The sequence below is a fragment of the Sarcophilus harrisii genome, chromosome 3, assembly GCF_902635505.1.
Source record: "Sarcophilus harrisii chromosome 3, mSarHar1.11, whole genome shotgun sequence".
Taxonomy (NCBI): Eukaryota; Metazoa; Chordata; class Mammalia; order Dasyuromorphia; family Dasyuridae; genus Sarcophilus; species Sarcophilus harrisii.
This window is the reverse complement of record NC_045428.1, coordinates 441,589,449-441,611,788: the sequence shown is the minus strand read 5'-3', so window position 1 is coordinate 441,611,788 and position 22,340 is coordinate 441,589,449. Positions and strand designations below refer to the sequence as shown.

The 22,340-nt window shown below is 34.8% G+C and overlaps 1 protein-coding gene across 4 annotated transcripts in view; it reads right to left on the bottom strand.

The window, feature by feature from the left end:
* Positions 1–22,340, bottom strand: part of SACS (sacsin molecular chaperone) — an 85,668-nt gene that overhangs the window by 34,266 nt on the left and 29,062 nt on the right. For 3 of the 4 annotated variants that reach the window (XM_031960788.1, XM_012545191.2, XM_031960789.1), the window contains exons 3-5: positions 9,606–9,756; positions 2,237–2,324; positions 913–998 (exon numbers count right to left, since the gene is read on the bottom strand). In XM_031960788.1, the coding sequence (XP_031816648.1) occupies positions 913–998; positions 2,237–2,324; positions 9,606–9,756 (325 nt within the window). Of the gene's footprint in view, positions 1–912; positions 999–2,236; positions 2,325–9,605; positions 9,757–9,965; positions 10,050–22,340 lie in introns of those variants that run through there. The other variant, XM_031960790.1, reaches the window with a different exon arrangement.

The window sequence follows — 22,340 nt, the reverse complement described above, 5'->3', positions numbered from 1 at the left end:
ATAGAGAAAGGATATGATAAGCATTTACATAGCACCTACTACATGCCAGGAACTGTACTAAGCACTTTTTACAAGAGATATCTCATACAATAACCCTATGATGGTAGTTGTTATTATCTCCATCTTACATTTGAGGAAACTGAGGCACAAAGGTTATATGATTTGCCACAAATCACACAATTAATAAGTTTCTAAGGAAAGAGAGAGAGGAATTCAGGTCTTCCTTACTCCATGCTAAGCTCTCTATCCCATGCGCCACCAATTGCCTCTAAGAGGCATAATAAAAGAAATATGTTGTTTACAAATAAGAATAAGAGTCCCGCTTTGAATGAGGTATCACTGAGGAAGAATAAAGAACTGCACTCATTTCTGGATATAACACTTTATGAAAGACATTAACAAACTGGAGTTAGTCTAGAAGTCAACTAAAATAGTAAGGAAACTTGATACCACGCCAGATTTAATCAAAGGAATCAGGGATATTTAACCCCCAAAAATGAAAACTTGGTATGGAGAGAAAGAGTCGAGATCTGATAGAACTCTTCATGTATATGAAGCTCAGTCAAACAGAACATAATTTAAGACTTGTTCTATGTGGTCCAAAAGAGTTTTGTAAAACTAAGGGAAACAGATTTCAAAGAAGCATATTTAAGTTCAGTGCATGGTAAGATGTCTTTTACCAACTAGAGGTGTTCAACAAAAGACTGCCTAAGGAAACTCAATTTTCCTATCACTAGTGGTCCTCAAGCCAGATGTCCATTTGGTAAGGATATCTTAGAAGGAACGTCTGTTCAAGTATGGATTGGATGATTTCTGAGGTATCTTTCAAAATGAGATTTGAAGTTAAATGAATGATCAAAATATTCTCATAACCCCAGTTTATCTAACACAAACCAATATTGTACTCTGTACCTTAAGAATTTGTCCTCCTTCTGGATACCTTCTTAAAATGTCCTTAAGAAAATCAACAAGAGGTGGAGTTGTTTGACCAAATCGGCCTAAAATCACAAAACAAAAGTCATTGTTACTTTTTTTGCCATCTTGGTACCAATCCATTTATTTCCTATGATGTGATTTTGTTTCAAAATTTGCTGCATATATGCAATTTAAACCTTTAAAAGTATTCATTATAAAATATATGAAGCATATTAATCCCTTTACAAATTAAATTTAATCCCATCAAGTAATTGCAGTTTAAAAGGATTTTATGAAATAAGTTTATTATAACTTTTAAACAATGTTCCATGATTTCATTAAGGAGAAGCATAAAATAAAAACAGAAATAAAAACACGAGTTTCTTTTGAAAATAAATATGCAATATTTAATTAGTATCACTGCTACTAAAAAGGTCAGTGAAATTAGTTCTCTTTTATTCTTAGAAGTAGCTCTGATCCAGTTATTCTAATTAATTATCTATTCCATCTTCATTTGTCTCACTATGAGAAGTACCATACTAGCTTTCTTCCTGCTCAATCAAAATTTCTTCCTAGTGGAAAAATTCAATCAGACACCAAAGTTAAAGATTGGTATTTTGCATTACTACACATATATAACTTATGTCAAAGTGCCTGCCTTCTCATTAAGAGGAAAGAAGGAAGGGAGAGAATTTGAAACTCAAATTTTAGAGGGGAAAAAAAGAATGTTAAAATTGGTTTTACATGTAATTGAGAAAAAAATAAAATATTAAACAAGTTTTTAGAAAAAACACTGAGCCTTGCAAGAAATAGGAGCTTCATAAATTTCTGTGGAATTGAATTGACCATAATGGTTTATTCTAGGGAAAAAATAATTTTCAAATGCTTTTCAATTTTTCATTTAACTTTTCAAGTATGTGGCTTTTCCCTAGAACTTAAAAAAGCACAGTTCAAATACTTTTCAGTTTAAGTGTCCTCATGTCAAACTTTTCATTAAATAAAGGAATTCTTTAAATATAAAGGGGGGTATCTTCTAAGCTGCACAGGTATATTTGAAAATAAAACAAAAAAAGTCTGTTCTTAAAAAATAAAATCATGCATCAAATCATCTATATATTTATTATTTTACAATGATTTACCATCCATCAATCTCTAAAATCTTTTTATTCATTATTTGAGGAGTCACATTACTAGTTCATACAATTGCTTACTTTAAATTAATTCATTCACCTTCATTACCTACTTTTTCCTGATGTTCTCTGACATGAAGTTATTTTGTAACAACATAAACTTTACACCCTTTTAAATATCAACAATATACCTCCTCCTTTTAAGCCTTTTGATTGAAGGTTTAGAAAAAGATCACAACTTTTATAAGTCAGGTCTTCAATCTTGATCCAATCGGATAACTGAAAAGGGGAAAAGAATATATGTTATGTATTCCTTAATCATATAAATGCAAAAAATTGTCAACAAATAATAATGTTTGAGTTATCCCAGTATCATGAAAGAAATAAGAAATCCAAAGATGTAATTACACAGAAAACTGAAATTTCAAAGTTTGAAGGTTTTTTTTTTTTTTAACATATGTTCTCCCTGATGTTGAACGGATCCATGATATTATTAATATAGGTCCTCTTTCTAATTGTACAAATTACAACTTGAAATCTCCTCAATCTGTGTGATTTTCTTTCATCTCCTCCTATAAATTCTTATAAAATCTTTCTATACAGCCTTTACAAAGAATCTACCTGACATGCTAAAAGCTTCCCTCTAGCTTTTAAGACTTTGTGGGTACCAGAACTATACCTGAACAGTTCTGTTATCTTTCACTAGAATGCTATAACTTTTTTCCAGACTGCATTATTTTCTGTATCTTTTAAACTACTTCTAAAATACAAAATCAATTGCAATATATGCATTTAGTTACACTCACCATAGTTTTCCAATACCCTTTAAGTTAAGAATTTTAATTCCACAGACTGTAGTGTTTCTATAATTCAGAACCACGTAGTATTACAAAAGGATGTTGTTTAAGAGACAATTTCAAATCTGGTTAAGAACTTGGGGTCTTTGAAAGTGCTCTGTGATTTCCCAAAAATAATTTAGCCCATTCTGCTTCTCCTATATTAACCCAGTTTACTGTCTCATCTGCAACGACAGACCAAGTAATATGTAATGATAAACAACTCAATAGATTGGTATCAATTTGGACAGGTTTTCTCAGCTAATTTGATTTCTCTTATATTGACACTGTCAATATTTTAGTAATAACAAACAACCATTCGTGTAATAGGAATGGAATATATACAATTGATAGGAATTATAATATTCTGGAACCTTATAACAATTAACACTACAGGTATCCCTTCAACATCATGACATCCCCCATAGAGGTACTGATGTATTGTGTGTCAGTATAAGAAATTAGATGGGAATTTGAAGGGAGTTTTGCAGAAGCTACAGATGACATTTGAAGGCCAACAGATAACACAGAAAAACACTTAACCCGAATTTTACAATAAGATACTGTAAATACCCCATAATAGAAAAAATTCATAATACTTCTCTGATACGAAGGGAAGGCCAAAAAAATTTACACAGATTTTCCAGAGTAAGAAGGTACTATTCCCTTAACCTTCACAATATGGAAAGGATAACTATGTATCATCTACAAAGATGAGCATCTCGAGGATGCTGTACAGAATATGTTTCTTTTATTTGGATTCCACAATGGATATCCTTCATAACAGTAGGGAATATCTTTATAAAGTACATATCTTTTTGTTTTATGTCTCATTTGATGTCAATATGATAAAAAATTTATTATCTAAACATAAGCCTTAGAACTTATGGGAATGAAGCCTTCAACATCATGTTTTGCTCTACTGAATCAATTTTTTTTTCACAAGCAACAAAATAAAGGCAGTAGGATTTTACATAAATAGCTTTCAATTAATTTTATTACTAAATATATGCTCTGCTAAAGAAAGTAATTTGTCAGTTTTGATAAATTAGAAAACATAAATTACTTTAGAAAGAACTCCATATTTCACAAAAAAACTGCTGGAAGAATTGGAATAGTCTAGCAGAAATTAGGCACACACTAACATTTATGTCATATTCTACCAATAACTTAAAATCAATACATAGCCTTAACATTAAAAGTCATAGTATAAAAAATTAAAAGAGAAGCAAATTTCACACCTTTCACAGCAGACAATATATTCATAAACAAGGAATAAAAGTTAATACAAAAGATAAAGTAGATACCTGATTATACAAAATAAAAAACTTTTGACAAACAAAATTAGGATAAGTAAAGTAGTCAAGTAGGAAAAAATAAATCTTTCTATCAAATTTTTCAGATAAGGTTTGACATTCAAAATAAATAAACAATTAAAAGATGATCTACAAAACAAGAAAGGAATCCATAACTTCCCTATTACCACAGGTCCACAGGTAGCAAATTGACCAACTGCCAACAGGATCCCTGGGGGAAGGCAATACTCCCAAATGACTAATTTTGCTTCTAGACCACTCTTCACAGCCATCATACTTTAAAGCAACTCCTGTGAGGAAGCTGGACATCTCCACCAATCCCCCCCCACTCCCACCAATCAGGCAAGTCAGCCTAGCTGGCACCCTGAATAAAAAATAGGAGTCAGCAGGTGCCAGGTATATCAAATCATCATGATCAGCTATAGAAAGTTCAGGATGCTGAATCCAATAGCTTTTAGAATCTAATAGTTTTCAGCCCCTGCATCATTCTGGGGAATCAACTCATAAAAATTTAGAAATGGCAATTGGTACTGCAGAGAATACAGCCAAAGCTACTGACAGCACAAAAGAAGAAAGTTGTTAAAACCAAAGTTTTTGGCATTGTCAAATGATTCAACATCAGAAATTTTACAAGTGGAAATGACATTAAAAAAGCATTACCATCTGCTTCACTACTGTACCCCAAGAGTCATAAGACTTTTCCAACTGATTTTTCAGCTGAAACCTTTCATATATGTTGTCTTCCTCTTTAGAGTATGAGCTTCTTGAGAACAGAACTGTTTCTATTCTTCCATGTGTGTGCACAATGTTTTGTTTTTTCAGTCAGAAGATGAGCTCCTTGAGAGTTTGAAAATGTATTACTTTTTAATTTCTATTTCCAGCCCTTGGTACAGTGTTTAGTACACTGTAAATCTCTAGTAAAGCTTTTTTTAGTTCATTCAAATCCATTCCTCAAGAGAAATGTGACAAAAAAAGTTGTGGAAGGGATAACTGTATGTCATCTACAAAGATCTACAGCATCTAGAGAATGCTGTATAGAGTATGTTTCTTTCCTTTAGATTCCACAGTGGACATCCTTTATAACAGTACCAAACATCTTTATAAAGTACATATCTTTTTGTTTTATATCCCATTTGATGTCTCAAAAAAATTGCAAACTTTTAACAAACCATATGTAAGAATGCTCCAAATCACTAAATTCTCCTTAATACTAGTATCTTCCTTCTAATTTATCCTGCACATAGCTTGTAAGAATATAAATGCTTGCATGTTGTCTCTCCAATTGGATTGTGAGCTCTTTGAGAGAAAGGATTATTTTTACCTTTCTTTGAATTCCCAACACTTAATGCAGTCTATGGGAACATAGCAAATGCTTAACAAATGATAACTCAACTTGCCCTGAGAAAATGTATGAAGCAAAAACTAGGGATAACAAAAGGAGAGTTAGTGCTATTCTGTTGGGCATAAAAAGAAAAGACACTGAAGAGGTCTCCCAGAGTACTGGATAGATTATCTATGGAGAATTATTATTAGCAGTAATAATTGTTATTTCTACAGCACTTAAATACTTAAATGTCAGATATGGCAAGAACCCAGGTCCCTCTTGACTCCCATAGTTCTTTCCACTAAACCATCCTGCCTCCATGTATGGGAAGATACAGACAATAATCTCATGCAATAAACTCTGAATAAAAATATATTTGTACTTTTAAAAAGTACCATATCGATGAGATCACAGTTTTATAACTATATTATATAATTATAAGTTTAGTTTTAAAATTCTTGATACTCTGGACTAGAAATACTTCTCAATAAGGTTATATTACATACAGGCACATTAAAAATCTTGCCAAATTATAGGTTAAATACTATTAAAAATCCCAAACTACATTACAAATATCATTATAGCAAATCCCATTTGAACAATGAATTTATTAAATGATTACTATATGCCACTGTGCAAAGCAGTGGGAATAAAAAGAAATAAGAAAAAAAAACCTTTTCTCAAGGAGTTAATATTCTAATGAGGGAGAAAATACACAGTTATATACATATACAAGATATATAAAGGATAAATTAAAGATGATCTCAGAAGGAGAGCACTACGATTAATTAGGATCAAAAAAGGCTTCTGGGAGAAGGTAAGGACTTTAGATGATACTTGAAGGATGCCACAGAAATCAGGAGGTATAAGTAAGTATTGAAAGAATTCACTGTATGGGAGACTATCAATGAAAATGCAAAAAAAAATGAGAGATAGAGTAATGGGCAAGGAATAACAAGGAGGTCAAAGTCATAGGAATGTAGAATACAGGGAACTGAGTAAAGTATAAAAAGACTGAAAAGGCAATAAGGTTATGAAAAGCTTCAAAAGCCAAATCAAAGGTTTTATATTTGATCTTCAAATTAAAGAAGGTCACTGGAATTTATTCAATGAGGTAAGGAAGGAAAGGGAATAACAGTGACTCCTGTTCCTTATGAAGATTATTTTGGTAGTTGAATCAAAGTCGGATTGGAGTGTTAAAACTTGAGGTAGAGAGACCAACCAGTAAGTCACTAAAATAGTCTAGGAGTGAGAAGATAAGGGCTTCTGAAGAGAAAAGGAAATATTTAAGAGACGTTGTAAAGGTAAACTAGAATTGGTAACTGGACAGGGAGAGATGGAAAGGAGAATTGATGTTGGTGATGGCAAAGATGATGTGACTCTTTTCTAAAAGGGATATTTCCCTGAAACATGGCTGTAGGAATGGGGCTTTCTCCATAGGGGTCTGTGACGAGGTGATGATTCTTCAAAGTGGAAATGACTTCACTCACTGTCTCTTGTCTTTTTTTCAGGGTCCCCTGATGTACTGCCTGCACTACAGGTAACAGTTGGCAGTTGGTGGAGATGGCTTGCTTTGTGCCTCTGCATGGAAAAGTGGCATTTGTGTTTTGGGCATTGATGTTAGAGAGAATAAGCACCCACCTCAAAAAATTTTCCCTAAAGAATTCACAATTTGGAATTTATATTAACAAACTCCTATTTTAAAACAAATACCTGATTCCCTTTTTGAAATGGTTTCAAAATTTCAATTAACCCAAAAGGTAATTAAAAGACATGGTGGCTGAAGAATATCAACACTATTATTTTGTATTGAAGAAGTTTAAAACATGATATCCCTTGATATCATATGCCCAGAAAAAGGAGTGAAGAATAACACATAAGCAAGCTAAGAATCCACTGATAATCACAAAATAGTAAAAGACCCCACAGAAAAGCCTCCTACACTAATAGGCAGGCCATTTATGAAGAATATACAGAAAGACAATGACAAGCATCATATGTAATGAATATATGCAATCTGCACAGGCAGAAGTAGTACCTACATTGAGGAGACCATTGACCCATTTAAGGAATTTTAAAAAATAATTGAAACCAAAATCATTATGTCTAAATAATAAATATGGTTATAAAAAATAGCATTTATTTGAAGTTTATTTTCTATTACAATCTCTTCAATGTAGTAGTAAAAGGGATTTGAATGTGAAGCCAGAATGTTTGATTTTGATGCTTACTTGTGATATGTTAAGAGTAGTATAACATGAGCAAGTAACAAAATCCCACTTTCAGGGACAGGAGGCACTTCATATATCCCCAACAAAATAATCACATTGGAAAAGCCATCAATGGGTCTTTGACTGAAAACCTCCAGGAAGACCCCCATTACTTCATGTCAATCTATTCTACTCTTGAATAGCTCTAATTGTAAGGAAAAGGTTTTTTCCTTATATCCAAGATGAAATTTTCTTTTTTGCAACATATACCTATTCCTCTTAATTCTCCCAAGAGGGCAAAAATAGTCACTGAACCTACCTGACTCACACTTTTCACATCTGCTGAAATGGAGATAAAGTCTACAAGACTGAGTTCACAACATGGTAGAATAAGTACACAATGAGACAAACACTGTCTCTAGAATCAGAGAATCTATTCTAAGATTCTCTCATGCTTACTACTTCTGCAACCATTAACAAATCATTTAATCTCCATAGGCTTCAGTTTCACCATCTATAAAAAGATAGGTTAGAAAGTCTTTTAAGGTTCCTCCTTCTAAATCTATAATCCTTTAAATAACATTTTTTACATAAATTGCTAATGTTAAAATCACTTTATATGTCAGTTACTGCAGACATATAAAAATATATTTAAAATATTAGATTTTCTATTGTAATAAATTAGCTTTTGTGTAAAAAAATAAAGTTGTAAATTCCATTTTATTCCCATAAAGGAAAAGTAGAAGACACAAACATAAGCAGGGCATGGAAGCCAAAGTCCCTCTGATAACACAGTTTCTTGTCCTGAGGTCTCATATCTCTATCCAAGGACTCCACTAACTTCAACTGAATTTGTCCTAAAAAGTTAAACTGAGAACATTTGTCTGCATGTCTTGTCAGAAATTTTAGGTCAACAGCTCAGATTTTTTTTTTAATCAGGTCCTTTGATTTCAGAAGTGTAAAGAATTTCTGGTGCAGAAACCTCTTTCACTGTTATAAATCTGCAACTAGTCTCTAACACATGATATTAGAGAGGTTTCATGGGGACACAGAAATTAACTAATTAGTCCACAGTAATGCAGCTAATGTGTTAGATGCAGGACTTGAAGTTTAATCTTCCTGATTTCTGGGTTAGTTCTCCATCCATTGCACCAAGCTGCCTCTCCTGACTGAAAATGTTAGGGGGGAAAATCCTACTTTTACAGAAAAAAAAAAAAAAATGTAAATTTATAGTATTTGATGGTTGAGACAAATCTTTGAACATATGCAAAAATTTGATGAATATATCTCCAAAAAAAAGTTTTCTGACTATACTAAAATTGAGAAGCATTCTGAAGTCTTAATCACAGGAAGTGAAACTTCAGAGTAATGGGGCCATTCTTTTTCTGATGAAGGAAGGGGGGGGGGGGGCGAGGAGGGGAAGGCGTTAAGATGCCTACCAAAAAGAAGAAAAAAATCAGGTAAAATACTTCAGGGTTTAGGATAAATATAACTGTTACAAACTTATCTTTAAGTGTTTCATCCAGTCTTGTTTCCAGAAGTCATTTCCTAATTATCCCTTCTACTTATTTATTTCCATTAGACTGACTACGGAGTCCTTGAGAGTAGGGGCTTTTACTGGCTCTGTGAAACTCCAGCACTTAGCACAATGCCATAACACACAGTAGGCCCTATATTTTGTCGTTGTCATCGTTATTGTTGTCTACTGAGATTCTTCCTTCCAATGCTAGATAGTACTGTTTAGGACTAATCGAGGACAAGTTTACATATTTAAAAGATTCTGCATTTGCAAATCGTTAACTGTGCGTGTTATTCCGGGTTCGTATGCTGTCATCTGAGCGCCAAATAAGAAAGTAAAAAAAGTTTTAAGTTACCTCCCGTCCGCGGTGCCACAGCTGTTGCTCAGACCCCGGAAAGTCGGTATCCCGATAAATTAGCTCCTTGACTTCACCGACGGTCGTGGGGGGCGGCACCTCATACGTCCTGCAACCCACGCAGCCGTGGAGGACGGTCACTCGCGCCAACCTGGGTACAACACAAAGAGGTCCATTGAGCCAAGGCGGGCGGGCAGACGGCGTCAGCCTGGGCTCGCGGGGGAACTGCGTCCAGTCCGGGACAGGAGGGGTGACCCACGTGGGCTCCGGCGGGCGCTCCGGGGGCCCCAGGCCCGACCCCTGGGTCTGGGACCACCCGGCGCCTCATGGGACGAGACACGAGCCGGGCCGAAGTTTTACCTGTCTTCCATGGCTAGCCGTCCTCTGATGGGCCGCGGAGAAAGAAGCCCCCGTTGAAACGAGGCGGCTGAGATGGGAGGCGTGAGGGGCGAAAGTCTCCAGCCGCGGCCTCAGCTGTCCCTCCCTCCTTGGCTCAGGGTCGCAGACAGTCCCGCAGCCTCTGCTGTTCGGGCCGTCCCCGCGGCCGCCTTCACCGCGGACCAGGCAAAACCCCACCCTGGGGATGCCCTGAGCGAGCAAGCCCAGGACGGAAAAGGAGTCTGCATCCCGCCCGCGCGCCACCTCTCGCGGCCCCGCCCGGCCTGCCCGAGCCCACCGCCCCTGCCTCGGAGGTAGAAGTGGAAGAGGAGGAAACGGCGCCGGCGCGCGCCCTCCTCCTACCCCGCCCGCGGGGGTTCGGGGCGCGCGCCGAGAAGGGAACGTCTTGAGCAGGGAGCGCGCGCGATGGGCCCGAAACCGTTAGTCCCAGAGGCCGGCGGCGCGTGCCCGGGCGGCAGCCTCCTCGCGGGCTCTGGAGCCCACTTTCCCCCCTCCTCTTGGCCCCACCCCTCCCCTCCCTGTTCAGCAGAATAACAGACTATCAGGTCTGTAGAGATTGGGTTCTTGCCCTCTGAGGATCTCTGTGGGCGCCCTTTCCAGGCTTTACGCAGTTTTATTATACTCCTCAGCACGTGCCACCCGCACTGTGGTCATTGTGGCTCTTTCCCCCCCAGTCTCTCCACCACCGCTTAGGAAGGGCACCACATTACTTTTCGTGAAAAATGAGCAAAGAAAATCACTTCTCCTGAAGGACTTAACCTACTACCTAAAGACCACCAAGAAGTGGCAATAGGCCTTTTTGTTGCTTACAATTTTTAGAATAGGGCAAAAGAGACACTTTTCATTGTATTGAGCCTTTATTAAACTCCTATTATGTACCAAGCAGTGAGCTAAGTGGTAGGAAGAGGGGGAAAAAAAACTGATAAAAGCACCTAGCCTCTGAGACCCTATTATCTAAAAATATGGAATACGTGATCACTAAAGTGCTTTCAAGATCTAACCTTCTGTGATTCCTGTTACAAAGTTTCAGTTCCCCTTCCCCTACTTTAATCCTCATTCATTCATTTATTCATTTATGTTCTCCCTTAATCTGAAATCTTTTTTTATCTAAACGCTTTCATCTTCAATTCTATCATACAGAATATTTTGGTGTTTTTTTTTTACATTTTATGTATGCTGTTTTCAAATTTTAACATTAGCAACATACTTCACATCTCTTTTCCTCCCCTTCTTTCATAGCTCTTATTAATTTGTCTATCCCTTGTTTACTTTCTTTAGCCTCCTCTTTGCTACCCTACTTCTTTTTCTATACCCAGATCCCTCTCTTTCCTAACTTCCTTTTTTTATCCTAAAATCTTCTACTTTTCCCCACTTATTTTTTCTCTCCTTTTTTCTCTTTGCTTCTCATCTCAAAGAAGAAATGGAAAATATAGGGAGAATTTTTAATATGATTTAATGTTGTGGTATAAAAAATGAAAAAGGGGATGATTTCAGAAAAACCTGGGAAGAGATGTATGAACTGATGCAAAGTAAAGTGAGCAAAATCAGAATAATTTATAAATAACAATATTATAAAAAATAATCTACTTTGAAGGATTTAGCAGCTCTAATCAACACAATGATCAAATACAATTCCAAAAGACTAATGATGAAACATGCTATCCACATCTAGATAACTGAATATTGAAACATATTTTCTTTATTTTTATTTTGGGGCTAATGAAGAATTTTATTTTGCACACCTAAATATATTTGTAATGTATTTAATTTTTCTTGCTTTCCCAATGGAGTCACAGAGTCAGACATGACTGAAATGACTCAAAAACAAGTGGATGAGAGAATTTATAATGGAATATTTAGTTTAATTTTAAAAATAAAAGCACTCATTAAACTCATTTCTTTTCTTTGTTCATTTTAAGGCACAGACAGTTTTAATCATGTTATTTCCATGCTGAAAAAATTCCACATTCTGACTCTAGGCCTTTCTATCCTTTTCATATTATTCTCCTTCTTGCATTCTACATTCCAGCCAAATTAAACTTAACTAGCTACTATCTGAAATCAACATTTTAACTTCCATCTTAACTTTATAACATTCTATCTCTTCTTCATTCTTCTCAGAATCTTTGTATCCTTCAAAAAATACAAAGTTATAAAAAGTAGAACTTTGCTTTGTCTTATAAAAACTAAAGAAATTTCCATACTCAGTCTAAAATCAGGATATGTAAATGTATAAAATGTTTTGCCTTCCTAAATATCCCTTGCTGCTAGTACTCTTCATTTTTCATTTGAATCATATCTATTTGAATTTCTGTCTGTACCAGCCCTAATAGAATATATATTTTCTGGAAAGAGAAACTTCTTTATTTATTTTAATCCTTAAATCTTGAATATATATTTTTACATATATATAATGACTTGCACTTAGAAGATGCTTAAATAAATGTTTGTTGAATTCAATTTCTTTTGAAGTTGCAATAGGGGTTTGGTGCATGTTTTTAGGGCTTTAGATGCTTGAGGATTGTTTGGGGGAATTAGAGCATATATGACTTTCAATATAGGCCTACCATGTGTTTAGGAGAATTTGTTTTTGGGGGGCCTCTCTGTACAGAATAATTTGATTCAGCAATGGCCAAAGCTTTTGCTTTTTGATATATTTTCATCTGATAATGAAGGACTTCATTTCCATTATGAGGTAAAGGTTAGGAGAGCTTGAGGATTTCTCCTTTCACCCACATTCATATCTTAGGTCATGTGACTCTGAGAAATAGGAGTGGATCTGTGACTTTTTTGTTCATTCTTTTCTTTTCAGTGCAGAGAAAATGGAATCTCTCTGATTTGTTCTATAAGTGAAAGCTATACAAATCCAATAGTCCAGGAATCCAGAATGAATATTGCAGCTAGTAACTTGAACATGGGTTCAAGATTCCAGTCCAGTAGAAGCCATCAACATGGCTTTGGAATTGAATTTGGGAATAATGTTATATAGGGAATGAGATAATCTGTGAGCCTAATTTCCTTTCCACCACCTCCAAGTAAACAGAATATTACAGGAGTGATTATGTTCCCAGATGATTGGGGAAATGTATTTTTTTTGGCTACCTTTCAAAATTGCACCAATTCCTTCATAATAGCCAATCACATGTTAAATGGTTAAATGGAACTTGGGTGGTAATCATTACAGTTTTAAAAAAGACTTAAGTATCAAAGTCTTTGGGGACATAAGCCAATGGCATATCAAAGAGAATATTTTGCTATGCCATCCTTTGGCAAGAATAGAGGATATTGAAAAATCTAAGGAAAATGGTAAGATTGCAAAATTTAAAGCCTTTGAGAAAATATGGCTTTGTTTCCACATATACTTATCTGATATCTCTAGAGTGCAAGAATATGTCTTCTTTATTCTATATAAAATGATATTTCATCTTAATGGATATTTCTTTGATTTTAAAAATCATATATTCAAATAAAACATTCTTTATTCAGTAAATCAATAGGAACCTACTATATGCCAGGCACTGTGTTGGGCACTGGGAAATATAAACAAAATAGTCTCTGTCCTCACAGTGAGACATCCTAATAAGAGAAATAATATTAACACCTATGGATAGATGCAAAATGGGAAGGGCAATAACAACAAAGATCAGGAAAGGCTTCATGTAGAAGGTGGCATTTGAATTGAGTCTTAAAACTAGGAACTTTAAGAGGCAAAATCATATTCCGTATTGGGTACTGGGAATGCCTATGCATGGAGACAGAAAATAAGAGCATTAAGTATAAGTAATAAGAAAGCCATGTTGACTAGACTATGGAGTATAAGAAGAATATGTAATAAGAAGGAAAACTGGGTCACTGATACATTGTTGGTGGAGTTGTGAACGAATCCAACCATTCTGGAGAGCAATCTGGAATTATGCCCAAAAAGTTATCAAACTGTGCATACCCTTTGACCCAGCAGTGCTACTACTGGGCTTATACCCCAAGGAGATACTAAAGAAGGGAAAGGGACCTGTATGTGCCAAAATGTTTGTGGCAGCCCTGTTTGTAGTGGCTAGAAACTGGAAAATGAATGGATGCCCATCAATTGGAGAATGGTTGGGTAAATTGTGGTATATGAATGTTATGCAATATTATTGTTCTGTAAGAAATGACCAGCAGGATGAATACAGAGAGGCTTGGAGAGACTTACATGAACTGATGCTAAGTGAAATGAGCAGAACCAAGAGATCATTATATACATCAACAATGATACTGTATGAAGATGTACTCTGATGGAAGTGGATTTCTTTGACAAAGAGACCTAATTCAGTTTCAATTGATCAATGATGGACAGAAACAGCTACACCCAAAGAAAAGAACACTGGGAAATGAATGTAAACTGTTTGCCTTTTTGTTTTTCTTCCTGAGTTATTTTTACCTTCTGAATCCAATTCTCCTTGTGCAACAAGAGAACTGTTTGGTTCTGCACACATATATTGTATCTAGGCTATACTATGACATATTCAACATATATAGGACTGCTTGCCATCTAGGGGAGGGGGTGGAGGGTGGGAGGGAAAAATCGGAACAGACGTGAGTGCAAGGGATAATGTTGTAAAAAAAATTACCCTGGCATGGGTTCTGTCAATAAAAAGTTGTTATAATAAAAAATAAATAAATAAATAAATATGTATACATAAAAAAAAGAATATGTAATAAAATTGGAAAGGTAGATTGGAATTAAGTATGAAGGGTTATAAATGAAAACAGGAGAGTGCTCTTAAAGAAACCATGCTAGTTTACTGAATAGGAGAGTGATATGGTTAGACCTGCAATGGACACGTTAATATGACAAAAGTGATAAAACTATGTGGAGCATGGGTAATAGGAGAGGGATGGGGAGTCAAGTCAAGCACACCAATTAGAAACCTATTATAATTGTTCAGGGGAGAGATTACAAAGATTTTCACTATAGTGGGGGCTATGTAAATGGAGTAAAGGCTAAGGATTTCAGAAATGTTGTAAAGGTTGAATTTCAACAAGATGTGTCAATTGATTGGATATGTTGGCTAACTGCCAATAAGAAGTAGAGAATGATACCATAATTTCAAACCTAGATTACTAGAAGAATGATGATGTCCTTGACAAAAAAAAAAAAAAAAAAAAAAAAAAAAAAAAAAAAAAAAAAAAAGGTGGGGAATACTGGGTCTAGGAAAAAATAAAATTAGTTCCATTCTGGACAACTAAGCTTGAGATGCCTTACAAAATATCCAATTTGAGATGTCCAACAGTCCAATTGGTGATCCTGGATTGGAGCTCAAGAGAAAGGTTAGAACTGAAAATATATAGAAATGGGAGATTTCTACAAGAAGATGATAATGAAACCTGTTGTAGTTCATGATGTCACCAAGTCAGAGGGAATGGAAAGAGTTCTAATGGAAGGAATCCTTAACCTTGGGTCTATTATCTTTAATTTTTGATAAGTCTATTTCAATATAGTGATTTCCTTTGTAATGCTATGTATTTTGTGCACTTTAAAAACATTATTGTGAGGAATCAATAGGCTTCACTGGACTGCCAAAAGGACCTATGACACACAAAAATGTTAAGATTTCCTGGTGCAAAAAAAAAAAAAAAAAAGGAGAGGAAGATGGGGAAAAAAGAAAAGAAGGGAAGGGAAGAGAAGGGGAAAGAAGGAAAGGGAAATGATTAGAGAAATTTCAGCGAACTGAAGTGCTAACCAGAAGCTGCCATGTTGATTAATACTCAACTGTTCTTCCTATTTTTCTCTTTTGACTTAAAGGCTTGCTTTAGCCCTAAAATTACCATTATGCATATGCATTCACCTACTTTTTAGGACAGATTAAAGTTCTTTTTCTTCAAAGATTTTACATCTGCTAGAGAAGAAACAATTTAAAAATTTAATAATAAAAAACTATTATTTCATCAGTAGAGATAGTTGCTTTGTTCATATATATATATATATATATATATATATATATATATATAAATTCCTCTATGCCTTAATAAAAGATACTTCTGATTTGTTCTGGCTCCAAAAATATGTATCTCTTGGTGGCCAAGTTTCTAGTAATAAGTCTTTCCAAAATTAGCCAGACTGGTTCTCCAAACACATAGCTTTTGCCAGGCCCATACTCAAAGCTTTTCTATCTTGATCTTAAGCTGCCAAAGCTCAATTTTTCTGGCATGGCCTTTGAGAAACAAGTGTTACCTCCATGCCACAAGAGACTTCAAAATAAGGTCTTAGCAGAGGGAGTGTGATATACATAAATGCATTAATTGCAAAAGTGTGTTACTGGAAAAGGGTTCAGGATCATGCTAATTAAGGTCAAGATTAGCATCCCTGACCCATTTGTCAAATTCAGGAATCTGAATTTCCCAGGAAAATAAAAAATATATATCTAGATGTCTCTTTTCCCCCTCCTCATAGAATTACTACATTTGGAATCTGGAAGAAACCTCAATGACCACCTAGTCTAACCAAACATAAAGAAATTCTCATGATTACGTACCTAGAAAGCTATGTAGAAGATGCATTAGAGAGAAGACAAATGATCACGAAGCAGGTATTAATAATGAGGCTACTGCAGTTGTTAAATGAAAGATGATGAGCCTTTGCCAAGGTAACTGTAGGGCAAAGAAAAGGGGATGAATAGAAAATACTGAAGAGATGAAATCAACAAAATAAAATTTTTAACTGAATTGATATGTGGCAGATAATGTGAGGAAAGGAAAGTGAGGAAGGAAGAGTAAAGAATTGAGGATGAGTCTCTCAAGCTACAAACCAGTGTGTCTATAAGAATGATGGTATCCTTGACCAAAATAGAGAAGTAAGGAAGGGGAGGGAAGACCAAAGTGAAAAATAAATTCTGTTTGGTACATGGCAAACTAAGTTTGGTTTAGTTTAACATGTTTATCATCTCATAGATTGAGGAAATGCTGTAGATATATTTTACTTAGATTCTAACAAAGCAATTCTATTTATAAGGATTAGGCATAAATGTGGTCAGACTTGTACTTTAGGAAAATTAATTTGACAGCTATGTGGAGGATGGATTAGAGACAGCTGGAAACCAGGGATCTTATTAGGAGGCTATTGTAATAATTTAAGTAAAGAGTGATAAGCGCTTGAACTAAAGTGATTTAAATTGTGTTAATGGAAAGAAAGGGACTGAAACAAGAGAAATTAAAAAGATAGAATCAACAAGATTTGATTATTGATTCATTATGGGAGAATGAGGGAGAGGGAAAAAATCAGACATGACTGTGAAACCTACAAACCTGGGAACTAAAAAGATAGTGGTTTACTCAAAAAAAGAGTTAAGTTTTGAAGAAAATAAGTTTAGGGAGAAAGATAATATGTTTGCTTTTGAAATATTAAGTTTAAGAAACCCATGAAATACTATGTGAAAATCTCTAGCTAGCAGCTGGTGATATGGGATTCAGCTAAAGTTCAAAAGACAAATGAGGCCTAAATAAATAGATCTGATGATCAAAATATAAAGAGGATAATTGGTCTCGTGAAATGTTAAGTCAGAAAAAAATGCTGAGATCAAAATCTTGAGGGGACACCTATAGATAGGTGGATAGGGGAGGTCAGGAGAACCATGCATAATGTTACAGCAAATGCTACAGGTAGGAAGAGAACCAAGAGAAAACACTGTCACTGAAGCAGAGAGTCTCCAAGGGAGTGTCAAATGATGCCACAGTAAAAAAGAATGAGTACTGATGAAGACTACCTGATATAGTGAAAAGAATTTTAGACAAGTGTTAGGTTTAGTAGCCAAATGACTTAAAAAATTAACAGTGGATATAGATGCCTTTTCTCTTATAGTGTTTGTAAAAAGGAGAAATAAAGCAATAGTAAAAGAGAATAGAAAAAGTTAGGTGGTGCAATGAATAGAGCACTAGCCCTGGAGTCAGGGGGACCTAAATTCAAATCCTTCCTCAGAGACCAATTAGCTGTGTGATCTTGGGCAAGTCATTTAACTCCAATTGCCTTTCCCTCCAAAAAAAAGTTTAAGGGAATAGATGGGTTAAGACTTTTTTATAGATTTTGGAAACCTGAACATGATTCTAGGTACCTGGAAAGGTGCCATGGGAGGGGTTCTGGGCTAAATCTCTATTACCTTCTTACTTTGACCCAAATAAACCAAGTAACTGACAAACCTCCCTTCAAGTAACTCAATTGGTGGTAGTGTGTGTTTTATTTTTAGTTATATTGAATATAACCGGGGAGATGATGTAATGTTTCTGAATTAGTATGCCCTGCTTTTCCTTCTTTTAATGGGAACAGAGTGAATTCCCCAAAGTGCTATAAAATGGCAAAAAATAGCTATTGGATAAATTTTACATCACTCTTTTGAATCTATTGTTCATTTTAATGAGAAATGGTTATTCAGTTGCCAAAAATTTTAAACCATTTAAAAAACTATTTCAACAAAACTAATGATTGCCCTTGAATTTAGTCATGCTTATATAATAATTCCAGTACAGATGTATTCCTCTAAGTAAGAATACTCTACTTTTAAAAAGCAAAATTTATTCATATCCTCATGTCTCTATTGTCATTTTCATATGATATTAGACTTGTTAGGGTAATATTAATACTGCATATGCTTCATATATGCTCTTTACATTTTTATAAATCAATAACATAATATTATCCTTTTGAAAGCTTAAAACAATATTTGTATAAAACCTAATTTTCTGTCAGTGGGAGTATATTCCTGAAAGAATTTTTTAAAGAATGGGAACATTCTTTGATCCAAAAGTATTACTACTGGGCTGATATCCCAAAGAGATTTTAAAGAAGCGAAAGAGACCTGTATATGCAAGAATGATTGTGGCAGCCCTCTCTGTAGTGGCCAGAAACTGGAAACACTTTAGTGGATGTCCATCAATTGGAAAATGGCTAAATAAATTGTGGTATATGAATATTATGGAATATTATTGTTCTGTACGAAATGACCAGCAGAATGATTTCAGAAAGGCCTAGAGACACTTACATGAACTGATGCTGAGTGAAATGAGCAGGACCAGATCATTATATACTTCAACAACAATACTATATGATGATCAATTCTGATGGACATGGCCCTCTTCAACAATAAGATGAACCAAATCATTTCCAATAGAGCAGTAATGAACTGAACCAGCTACACCTAACAAAAGAACTCTGGAAGATGACTATGAACCACTACATAGAATTCCCAATCCCCCTATTTTTGTCCACCTGCATTTTTGATTTCCTTCACAGGCCAATTGTACACTATTTCAAAGTCTGATTCTTTTTTGTACAGCAAAATTACTGTTTGGACATGTGTGTGTGTATGTGTGTGTGTGTATTGTATTTAACTTATGCTTTAACATATTTAACATGTATTGGTCAATCTGACATCTGGGGGAAGGGGTGAGGGGAAGGAGGGAAAAAGTTGGAACAAAAGGTTTTGCAATTGTCAATGCTGAAAAATTACCCATGCATATATTTTGTAAATAAAAAGCTATAATTAAAAAAAATGGGAACATTCAAATTAGTAGAGCAGGATTCCCATCCATTACAGTAAGGAAGGCCATAGCAAAGGCACCCAAAGAAACTTCATCAGGATTAACTATCCCAGCTACCACCCTCCCAATCCTCCAAGCTTCCATCCTAGGTATCACCTTTGACTTCTCCCTCTTTCTCATCCCCCATATCAAATTATTTGTTATCTCCTATTGTTTCTATCTTCATTAAATCTCTTGTATTTGCTGCTGTTTGACGTTAAAAACTTTATTCCTGCCCATTCCTTTCCTATCTTTCCAATCTTCTTACATCTTATACCTCTTCCCAACCCTTTCTCTTCATCCCACCCCCACCATATATTCAGATATAGTGACACTATCATTCTTTTTAAAAACCTGAACACATGACATTCTCATTTCTAGACTTATGCATTTTCACTAGCTATCCCTCATTTCTGGCACTCTCTCCCTCTTCATTTTTACTCTTTGGTTTTCCTGTTTCCCTTCAAGCCTAGCTAAACTTCCATCTTCTATAAGAAGCCTTTCTATATATGTATGTGTATATATATGTATGTACTTAAGTATGTATAAGTATTTTGTTTGTACATAGTTGTTTATATGTTGTCTCTCCCATTAGACTGTATGCACATTGAGAGCAGAGACTGGTTGGTTGATTGGTATTGGGTTTCTTTTTAACTTGCCTCTCATTATGTGGTTAAAAAATAAATGCCAATAATCCAGAAGAGTTATATTTCTTTTCTTTTAAAAAAAATCACCAACATTCCTTTTCTTTAGCTACTCTTTGTTTTCCTTCATGTTTTTTCCAGACCCAATCATTTTCTTATCTCATGTCTTTCTTCATTTTAAAAACACTTAGCTGTTTTGAAGGGAGGAGGGAAAAGGAGAAGAAGGAGGAGAAGGAAGAAGAAGAAGAAGAAAAGGAAGAGGAAGAAAAAAAAAGAAGAAATAAAGAAGAAAAGAAGGAAGAAGAAGAAAGAAAAAAGAAGAAAGAAGAAGGAAGAAGGAAGAAGAAGGAGGAGGAGGAGGAGGAGAAGAAAGAAGAAATGCTCAAAAGGGAGGAACAGACATATGGCAGAGTTGCAGAGAGGCAGCTTTTGGTGGGAGTAAAGGAGTGTGGCATAACAGATAAAGAGCCAGCCTCTGAATCAGGAAGACCTGCTCCTTGAAGGCATGAGCTCTCACTTTTCTCTTTGTATCCCCAATGTAACATCCTATATGCACATAGCAGAGATTTAATAAGTTTTGTTGATTGAGCTACTAATTAATGTAAGCACTACCCCAGAACACAATGATATGCTGTGAAACTATACCACATTGGAAACCATCTAGTTAACAAATTCAATTAAACAGATATTAAGTGCCTACTATGTGCAGAACACTGTACAACATTCTAGAACAAAGCTTCTAAAAATGTGAGTTGAATAACTAAACAGAGAAATTTGGCAACACTAAAAGGCTTCTGAACTCAATGACCAAAAATTAACTCAAAATCAAATATATTATGAATCCCAAGTGTTTCTGGCAGTGCCTATCCATGTTGCATCATGTGACTTCATTACAGCCTTGGTTCTGAACAAACAACATGGGCACTTTGCACTATGCATGCACAAATGCTGCCAGAAACACCTCAGCTCAGATTCAAGACAAAGTTGTGTAAAAATTTCTCAGATGAAAAGCGATTGCCAGTAGAAAAAATTTAAGAAGTCCTGTTCTAGAAGAAACACAAAATTTAGAAAGAGGACAATCCCAGATCTCACAAACCTTACCATCTAGGAAGAGGATATATTGTTCTAACTAATTATTTAGATTCCTGAATCTTTGGATCTCCTGAACCTATTGCAGTACCTTCTATACAATACATATTGAATATATGTATTTAGTGTTGAATTTGAATGTGACACCTGAATGGCAAGCATCCTTCTTTATAGATTTACTTTTTAAGTGCTATTCTAGTCCCCATATGTAGCATGGAAACTGCTAAATTGAACATTGCTTTTTAATCTACCTAAAAACCATGACACAGAATGTAAACTGTGAACTATGAAAAAGCAGTACTTTGTTTGGAATGCCTACATGAAAAATAATAGTCAATACCAATTTATTTGCTACGTAAAGGAAATTTAAAATCTATACAAATTAGTTCAATATGTATGTGTAAATTAATAGAGTTGGTTGTATAGAAATATAGAGAAATTAGGTTTAAAGTACACCAATAATATTTTTCTTACATAATTAATTAAAAATTAATTTTCTACTATTTGATGTGGAGTTTATTTGTTGTCTAGATTTTGTTTGTATGCTTTTTTAAGAGAGAATCTCAGATAGAATCTATAGACCATGTAGTAGATAAATTAATGTCTGAAAATGTTATCAAAAGTCATGTCAGAATGTTATCACATTTCCAGAGAAGTGAGTGTTATCACATTAAAATAAACTGTTTACTTTCATAAGGTATCCCTAGATATAATCTAAATATACATGTATATAATTAAATATATATATAGTATATTCTACATATATGATGTGTTGTTATTTATCATGTTTTATGATTATATGTTTGTTCTTTATTATAAATGTATTCTTTATTAGCTTTTTCTACAAGAATTTAGTATTATAATTTTGAAATAGGAGTTTTATCTTCTTAAATGTTTTAATTATTTTATGATATAGGAAAATTTTGTAGAGCCAATGTTATGAAAACTTAGAATCATAGAATCTGTGTGCATAAAATCAGAGTTTTGAATATGGGAGAATAAATTCCCATGTTGTTGATCATTGTGTTACAAAAGAGGAGCATTCTGCAGAGTTGTC